The sequence below is a fragment of the Corvus brachyrhynchos genome, unplaced genomic scaffold, assembly GCF_000691975.1.
Source record: "Corvus brachyrhynchos isolate BGI_N302 unplaced genomic scaffold, ASM69197v1 scaffold61, whole genome shotgun sequence".
NCBI classification, from domain to species: domain Eukaryota; kingdom Metazoa; phylum Chordata; class Aves; order Passeriformes; family Corvidae; genus Corvus; species Corvus brachyrhynchos.
Genome location: NW_008236478.1, coordinates 2,209,311 through 2,218,251, shown reverse-complemented (window position 1 = coordinate 2,218,251; position 8,941 = coordinate 2,209,311). Strand labels below are relative to the sequence as shown.

General features: G+C 39.3%; 2 protein-coding genes across 2 annotated transcripts in view; one reads left to right on the top strand and one right to left on the bottom strand.

Annotated features, from left to right (window-relative positions):
- The window catches only part of LOC103624477 (cytochrome P450 2H1), a 7,431-nt gene extending 4,261 nt beyond the window's left edge, over nucleotides 1-3,170 (top strand). Inside the window, exons 5-9 of the mRNA XM_008643754.2 lie at nucleotides 238-414; nucleotides 853-994; nucleotides 1,278-1,465; nucleotides 1,937-2,078; nucleotides 2,350-3,170. Coding sequence (XP_008641976.1) covers nucleotides 238-414; nucleotides 853-994; nucleotides 1,278-1,465; nucleotides 1,937-2,078; nucleotides 2,350-2,531 — 831 coding nt within the window. The 3' untranslated portion in view covers nucleotides 2,532-3,170. The remainder of the gene's footprint in view (nucleotides 1-237; nucleotides 415-852; nucleotides 995-1,277; nucleotides 1,466-1,936; nucleotides 2,079-2,349) is intronic.
- A 2,624-nt stretch (nucleotides 3,171-5,794) lies between these two features.
- BLOC1S2 (biogenesis of lysosomal organelles complex 1 subunit 2) lies at nucleotides 5,795-8,935 on the bottom strand. Its single transcript, XM_008643752.2, has 5 exons — nucleotides 8,904-8,935; nucleotides 8,398-8,514; nucleotides 7,437-7,556; nucleotides 6,849-6,953; nucleotides 5,795-6,348 (listed from the first exon to the last, which is right to left on the bottom strand). The coding sequence occupies exons 2-5, from the start codon at nucleotides 8,438-8,440 to the stop codon at nucleotides 6,317-6,319; spliced, it is 300 nt and encodes a 99-aa protein (XP_008641974.1). The 5' UTR covers nucleotides 8,441-8,514; nucleotides 8,904-8,935; the 3' UTR covers nucleotides 5,795-6,316.
- Nucleotides 8,936-8,941: the final 6 nt, after the last annotated feature.

The following is an 8,941-nucleotide window of genomic DNA, read 5'->3' as shown; positions in this document are numbered from 1 at the left end:
TCTTACCTTATGGAACTGCCATTATATGTCCAAAAGCTGTCATTGCAAAAATTGCTCAAGTGCCGTCTATCCTTGAAGGTACTGAAACCATAAAGTAAATGGCAATAAAATCCTGAGTAATAAAGACGTACTGTTCCAAAACAGTTTAATTGCCCCATTTTCATTGTTACAATCAGGGGAACATTTTATTGTATACACATTAATCAGAATGTACTTTTTCACCCTTTTTTTTTACAGCTATATAATTTCTTCCCAAATGTCATGGAGTATTTACCTGGACCTCATAAACAACTGATAAAAAATTTTGAAAAAATTGATAAATTCACAACAGATATCATAAAGGAACACCAGAAAACCCTGGATCCCACTTGTCCTCGAGATTTTATTGATGCTTTTCTTAACAAAATGGAACAGGTACTGTAAGAGTAGACATTTATTGGATTATAGGGAAATCACTGCTTGAATCACATCTTTTCCTTTTACTTGTGATGGGGCATCGGGTTTTTGCAAATACAGAGGGGAACTTACTCTTCCTGTCCCATTAACTTAATTTTATCCTCTCCATTTTCTTCTCAAGGTTTTTAAACACAGAATTAACAGCATGAGCCAAAGTGAGGAAAAAGTGAAGACCAATCTGGTTAATGCAATTTGATGCTCCTTCCATATTAAAAAAGGTTCATAATATTATTCAGTAAACCCATCATAAATGCAGGTGTTCTGGAGAGTGACTGTCATATTTTTGATAGGACATTAGATGTGTTTATAAACCTACATTAGGGGTACAGGATTTTTCTTTTTAAACAAACTTCTTGGCTTTGTCATTCAAAACCTTCTGCCAAATCTTCCCTGCAGGAGAAAGGGAATGATCACTCAGAATTCACCGTTGAGACCTTGAGCAGAACCACGCTCGACTTGTTCCTTGCAGGAACAGGGACAACAAGCCTCACACTGAGATTTGCAATTCTGATTCTACATAAATACCCAGAGATAGTAGGTAATGGAAAGAAATAGTTTAAAACTTTTTAATAAGTTGTGGGATCAGTTTGGACAATTCCTGTCACTACCACGTGGCAATAGTCCCCTGGCAAAGGAAGTATGTCTTTGCAGTGTGGAAATGTGTATTAGTCTTAGTTTTGTGCATAGGAAGGAGATGTTAGTACTAAGTGTATTCATATATTCCTGGTGTGCTAAAAGCAAACTTTGTTGTGAATGGGGGGAGAAGTTTAGGCAAACAGATGGGGGACTTGTTCATTCAACACTTACTTACTTCTTAATAGAGAAAATGCAAAAGGAGATTGATTCCGTGATCGGCCGAGACCGAAGCCCTCGCATGTCAGATCGGAGCCAGATGCCCTTTACAGATGCTGTGATCCATGAAGTCCAGAGATACATCGATTTCCTTCCTCTTAATGTCCCACATGCTGTTATCAGAGACACCAAGTTCAGAGACTATTTTATCCCCAAGGTCTGTTCCACTGTGTCTGAGAAAGGTCATCTCTTGAAAAGAATGCTGTGTTCTGTTCTTTGTATTTTATTTAATTTTCAAAAGCACTGAAATATTATACTGAATTGAAATTTTTTTTTGGAAGGGGATTCTAGAAGTTATTGAGTCTAACCCCTTGTGTTAGGAGAAAAGGAAAAAAATACTTTTACATCCTCTGTATGAAGAGGGAGATAGAGCTTTCCATTTTTTTTTTTTTCACATAAACGCAAGTTGTAATTTATTTGGAAGCAATATTAAATACTCCAAACAGACTCACCATTAAAATTCATTAAAAAACCATATTTGCCATACCAATGGCATATATTTTCATGCATTAAATGTTCACTTAAACCTGGTTAAACTTTGACTACCGTTCTATTTAGCTCTGGGAATTTCTTAGTGTCTCCTTGCTTTAACATATTTCCATTGTACCTTTCTTTTTTGTTAATTCAGGACACTATGATATTCCCTATGCTGAGTTCTGTCCTACATGATAGCAAGGAATTTCCAAATCCAGAAAAATTTGACCCAGGACATTTCTTGAATGCAAATGGTACCTTTAAAAAGAGTGACTACTTCATGCCATTTTCTACAGGTAAGACCTCTTGCCCTTTCAGATCCTAGACTATCCTCTCCTGGAATTTCTCTGAAGATTTCATGGTTCTGTCACCATGGTCTGTACAGTGATGTCAGGTGACATCTGCTACAGTCACTTCTGGGCAGCTCTAACCCCTTCACTAGAGTTTCAGTTGCCTTCCTTTTTAAGTAAACACAAAAGCTCCTCCAATGCCTTCTACAAGATGTGTATGAAGTGGGACTCAACCATACAATTTGTCTCTCAAACTCAATTTTTTTTTTTCTTGTAGGAAAACGCATCTGTGCAGGAGAAGGTCTGGCCCGGATGGAGATATTCATATTTTTAATATCCATCCTGCAGAACTTTACTTTGAAGCCTACTATTGCTCACAAAGACATTGACATTGTCCCAGTAACCACCAGTCTGGCAAATATACCCCAACACTATGAGGTCTCTTTTGTTCCACGTTAGCCAAGTGAAGACAGTTGCCAGCTCCCAAACTCATGAGTACTCTGGTCGAATGACAGCCATTCCCCAATCTGTTGAGACTGAAACACTCAGATCATTTGAAACATACTTAATGGAGAGAAGACTGCTTAGAAAAGAAAATTGTGTGGTGCTTTTATAATCACCACAGCCAGCTCTTAACAGAGTAGGCAATCACACATCTCCCTGTGAAAAATTACAGATTCTCCTATGCACCTACCTCACCCAGCTCTGGTTCCTGTCTGGCTCCTGACATGCCAGGCTGTCTGCAACAGTTCTCTGAGAGCCCTGCTGCTCCTGCCCCTATCACCTGAGGGGTTCCAGCAGGAACGGTTGCTTGTACTCCAGGGATTTTACAGACTCTTCCTGAAATACCTCTCTCCTCTGTACTTTCAGTTTGTTTGTCATCTATTTGTAAAGGCAAGCATAAAACACTGAGGATTTTTTGTGTTAGATGATGATCATCTATTGTATATTCTTGCCCCAGTACTTACTGTCTACTGTGGTGGGGATGGAGTTTGTCAATGACTGGGCAGATAGGTCATCTTCAGTGTGATTATAATAAAGGTTTGTGAAATTACAATTTATAAAATAAATTACAAAATAAAGTAGTAGTATACTGAATTGTTTTTCTGACATCCCAGAACATCTTTTAGTGAAAAACCTGTGTCCACAAAGCTTATACTCCAAAATCTCTTTCAAGTCTTGTACACCTCTGACTGTTTAATTTCACTCACTTATAAGAATTGTACTATGGCTTGAAGAATGAGCTGGCTAATGACCTATAAACTTCCATTCCTAATGTGGGATAAAGCTCCACTGACTCTACGGGACCTATCAGAACCCCGACTGTGGTTACAGAGCTGTTCGTTGTGGAAAAAAAGGACAAATTAAATAATATCAGGATCCTTGCCAGTGCCTTTTCCTAGATGAATGCCAGCTTGCATCTTCCCGTTATTTTATGAAGTACATAAAGATCACTGCAGCAATGTTACAATCAGGAAAAAAATCGTAAATAGAGTTTACATGACTTGCCAAGCATACATGTACAGATCCACGAGTGGCATTTCCTGTCTTGATCATGTTCCCATCAATGCAGAGAGCTGAATCTGTACTATGTGGGAAAAGACAAAACTGTAATATTACCACAATGGCAATAACTGTTTATGTGAAACAGACAGAACTTGTTTCCTTTCGAAGATTTAATAACCTAGATACCACGAGTTAGTAACATGGCATTGCAAAGGCAAAAAGCCACAAATGTCACAGAATCACAGATACAAGTCCTCTCACCAGATAAAAAGAAGAAAGCACAGTACTTCCTCTTTAGCTGTGCCACAACCAAAATAGCCAAAACAAATGAGGGTGCAGCTTCCTTGTTCCAGGTATCTTCCTCCATCCTGAAAAGTGAAGGAGGCAGCCAACGTAGATCAGCAAGAAAACAGGTTTAGCACCCAGAGACTCCACCATGGTATGAAGTGGGCTTTGGGATTAGAGGAGGGCTAAAGCCATGTGCCCTGATTCTGAAGACTGTGGATATCTCCACAAAGCACTGCTCTGAAAGTTGGATGACTTTAGAAAAACACGTTAGAGAAGCTGGGCAGAATTGTCTTAAGATGCTGGAAAAAAACAAACTCTCCTCTGGAACTCTTCTGCTTCTGCTAAAAGCTGTATTTGCTAGGCTGATTTTCATCCCCTGGTTTGCAGTTGCAGTCCAAGCCATCAAGAACTGCTTCAGCTCCAAAGTGGTTGTATAGACCATTTTGATGACACTCTGTCCCTGGACTCTCATGCATCAGCCCTCCATTTTCTGTTTTCCTCCTGTTCCTCCCTTCAAGAACCCACTACTTTCTTATTCTATTTTCCACCAGAAAATACTGCAAAAGAACAGTGAGATTTAACCTCCTTCTGTACCTCCTCTGGAATTTCTCAGGGACTCTCCAGGTGAAACATCCGAGCAGTTAACCAAGTCGTGGCTTTGCTTTCGGACTATACATTTCCCCAGTACAATGCTGTTTAGACACACCTATGTCTCTCCTATGGTGCTACTCTCCAAGGACCTGCCATGCTTGACATGATTTGGATTCTACCAATGACACAGAGGTCCCTCAGGCAGGGAGGGTAACAGTTACTCAGAGACACAACTGGGAACACAGCTGTCAGCTCTTGGCCTAACTGGGGTGCCACTGTCACACAATTCTCCAGCGGCCAGAAAGTCGGTCTCTAAAAATTTCCTCTCAAAAAAAAAAGTCACTTGTGGGACAAGTCCCTCTTCTAATTTTTGCTTCCTGGAGGTGGGATACTCAAGGATTTGTGAAGGAACTCACTATTTCTTACCTTTCTTACCTGAAAACACTAAGCACTTAGTAGCAGTGCATGGCTAGGAGGATTTCCATCTTCAGAGCCCCTGGAGGTTTTCATCCTTGTTGTTTTGAAATGGTACTGCATTTTGTATACACAGAAAACCAACCTTTTCAACAGGACTTGGTCCGTAGTGTGCCTTTCCTGCAAGATCTGTGGTTTTTGCTGCTGGCACAGTGCCTCCTTGTGTTCCCCTGCAGCCCTGCCAGGTAACACCGCGAGCACAGAAATGCTATTTCTATTTCTAACCCTGCATTTTCAAACTGATGGTGAAGGCTCTCGAAAGTCATCTGCTTCACTCTTTTTAAAGAGCACTAAGAAAAAGTGTCCATCCTGACTAATTAGTGGCTGTACATAGCCTGACAGCATGATTATCTTTATCACACTGGCACCTGACTAGACATTCTTTTAAACACTCTAAGAAGTTTGAACCACTTCTTTCCTACATATCAGCATTTGTACTGGTCTTCAACTGCAACTCATTCAAAAGCTTGAATTACTTAAGGTCAATAGCTACAGAAAAAATATCCTTGGAGTAGGAGGAATACCTGTTCAGTACAAAGGACTCTGCTGAATTTGCAACACTGTTAACCTAGTAGAGAAGCAGTTTTTTGTGCTAGGCATGCCACTTCAAAAACTACTAGGACCAAAATTCACTGGTAGAGAAAGGATCTGCTAAGTTAACTGAGCATGTGATAAAGTAGTATGTCTTGAAATTTCACCTGAGGTCCAGACAGTCAAAGAATGTAATTGCAGAAACACTTGATGCAGAGTTTAAAATACGTTTTCTTCTATCATCTCCAGCAGATTGAAGGAGTTTGTCTTTATTAACAGACCCCTTTGAAAAAATAAAGCAGCTTGTGTAATCTTCCCAACAGACCATGAGATTCCAGAGAAATAAACGCAGCAAGTTTATTGTAAATTTATAGTGATTAGTCTCTCTATTTCAAACAGATAAAAGGAGATACCAAAATGAAGTGTTTTCAATACCCCACCCATTAAGTCCAAAGGTCCAGGTATCTTCCCAATACAGAGCTCAATGAAGGAAAAATTGAAGTTTAGGTCCTGCTGCTACTACGGGAAAATGTCTTTACAGATTACAGAAGACCTTCCCTAAACCAAGTATTTCATGTGGAAAACAGGACTAACACACGTATAGCCAGTATCAACATGAGTTAAGGACAAGCTTCTACTTTTCACTGCAGAATGGAGGCAACAGTACCCCTTGAGAAGAGGAAAATATTATTCAGCCTTAAGCCTGAATACAGCCTACTGTATTCAATAGCTGAAAAAAGTTCCCAGTCTTCATGTTAGCTGTAACCAAATCCTTGTCAACATACAGAATGTTATGCAAAAGCAGAGATCAGTCTGATTCACTGCCCAACTCCAGTTTATAGACTGTTGTGATTTCATCGTTTCTCCAGTTTTTTGTACTTGGCTTCTGCAGAAGGAAAAATAATATTTTAGTACTTGGTAGGTAAAAGCTTTTCATCCTGTAAGCTAATTTACTGTATCATTCAGGACGCTTTTTTACTAATGCATTTAGGCAAATATAATTGTACAATAATTTAAGAACCCAGACAATAATATTAATTTAAGCCAAGGGGATTGGGTGCCTGGTGGAACTTAATGAATCCCGCAATTTGCAAGGCTAAACATCAGTCTTTAAAATATGAGTCAGTGCATACCATAAAAAAGAAATCAAGCCTCACTAACAAGCTGTAGTTTACCAACACCTGTACTAATCCACCATAATATAACTTGTTATACAATTTTTTCCCAATGCTTATCACTTCACACACAGTGTTTGTGCTCAAAAGCAGCACAGGCAACTCTGCAGCTCAGATTTGTTAAACAAAACAGAGTTTGCTTGCTTTCTTTTTAAATCCCCTTGGCAAGGCACTATGCTGCTAGGCCTTAACAGTGAGGGACGATAGTTACCAAGTTTTTTGGAATATGCATCCAGTTTATAAGCTGCCTGCTCCAGAGCTGCAACCTGTTCCTCAATTAGGTTTATCTGTTCCAGATATGGCTGAAGATCAGCATCTTAAAAAAGCATAAAAATGTTATCTGTCAGTTCTCAGTAATGCACTTCCAAGAAGCAGTTCACACTTTAAACACAACAATTTCTTACTACATTCTTCAGATTGGACAATTCAAAAGGTCCTTCCCTCCCCTGCCCCAAAATTAAGTGGTGACACTGACAACCACGTTCCAGGAAAATATGAAATGTTTAAGAGTACTGTCTAGTCTCTAACACAAGTAACAAGAGAACGTGAATTAAAAGAAGTGTTATTCCTATCAGATCCAGAATCTAGAGTAAACCAGGACACAAATTCAGATGTATTTTCTCTTACAGTAACCTACAGACTCTAAAGCTGTATGACTGGGATTGTATAACAGCACATCTATTCCAGTGAGTTTTCTTTCCTTCAGCACAATGGAGTGTGAACCTTCTGACTCTAAGATGCTTCATTTCCCAAACAAGTGCACCATTCATTACACCTCTACCTTATTTGGTGTACTTACATTTTTGATTTAAATCCTTCAGATTTCTGCTGATGTTTATAGCAATATCTTTCATTTCTAAGTACTTCAAACTAGTCAGCTTATTCATGTTTTCCAAGAGCTTGTAGTCTTCACTGGTGGCTTAAAAAATAGTTAAGTTTATTTTAATTAAAGGTGATACAGTTTGAATTGTGTGCACACTCTTCAAGAGGACAAGAGATTTCAAACAGCCAAAAGAAGCACAACAGTTTAGATGGCAATACAGATTATTAGTATACACTCTACAAAAAGATGACATTTTGTGAAATCAACTGCAAAAATCAACTGCACTGATGAATTCACTTCTAAATTTTTTTGAGAAAAATTTACTAAGTCTTCATATTTCTACTCTTAATTCTGTCAGTTAGATGCTTATATTTACAAAACTGATAGCACAAATCCAGATTGGTCATCTGTACCATATACCCTTCAAGTCTGTGCAAATCAGTAGTGCTGTGGAGTGCTTTCAAAATTAAGAGCCTATGGAATGCACTTTGGTGGGCAGTTTACTTTCCTCCAGTTAATTCTGCGCAGCAGTTTATTCTAAGGCATAAATGTTGGAAAACATATATGATCCTTGCCCTCAGGAAAAAAATAACTCCACTCTCTGCAGTGCTTCCCTCGTAGTCTGTCTTAACCTAGACCACTTTTGTTTGATTGATTTTCCATGTACAAACTTCTTCAAGCCAAAAAAGAATTATTTTTTAAGCTGCTGCTATCATACTGAATTATTCTGAAAAATATTTGTGCTGTTCTGGGACTTCATTAAATTAATATAACTAATCTTAGTGGTTTTAGCAGCCTAGTAACATGCCAAATTTGGACTGCAAGTCTTACCAGATGTGATTTAAATAGTTACAGTTGAGACAAACTACACAACAGATTTCTTTGAAAGAAAGTGAAAAGAAAGAAGAACTTGCAGGTCAGTATTGCAGTGCCTTACCTGTCAGTTCACCTGTCAAGTAAGTGGCCATTTTGCTGAACATGTCTTTGCAGAGTTCATTGATGTCTGCCTCCGCTGGCTCCTTAGCTTCCTCTGCGGTTTCAACAGCAGGATCCTCTAGTCAGGGTAAAGACATGACAGGTTTAAGGAAAAACTATAGCAAGTACAGAAACACACCAGCAAGATTAAATGGTCCCATTTTTTCCCTTTCAAACTGCCTACAGCTACTTTCCAATGTAAGTTGTCTACTTTACTAAGGGGTAACAAACCAGGGCAGCTTCCTTGAAGTAGCACCAACATTATTTCAAACTAATACTTTAGGCAGCATTCAAGAGACAGGCACCCGGCCTGACCGCACTGACAAGTATTAGCCCCCTCCTGTGCTTAGACAGGAAAGGAATTTGGGGAGAACTTCTGAGTGGCTGTGCACGGTGCTGCTGTTTATTTCCAGTCACTGACTCGGAACGGAAGCACAGCTGCCCCAGTCCGCTTCAACAGATCCCCACCTGCGGAAAGCGGCACTCGCCGCTTCCTTCTCCAAACC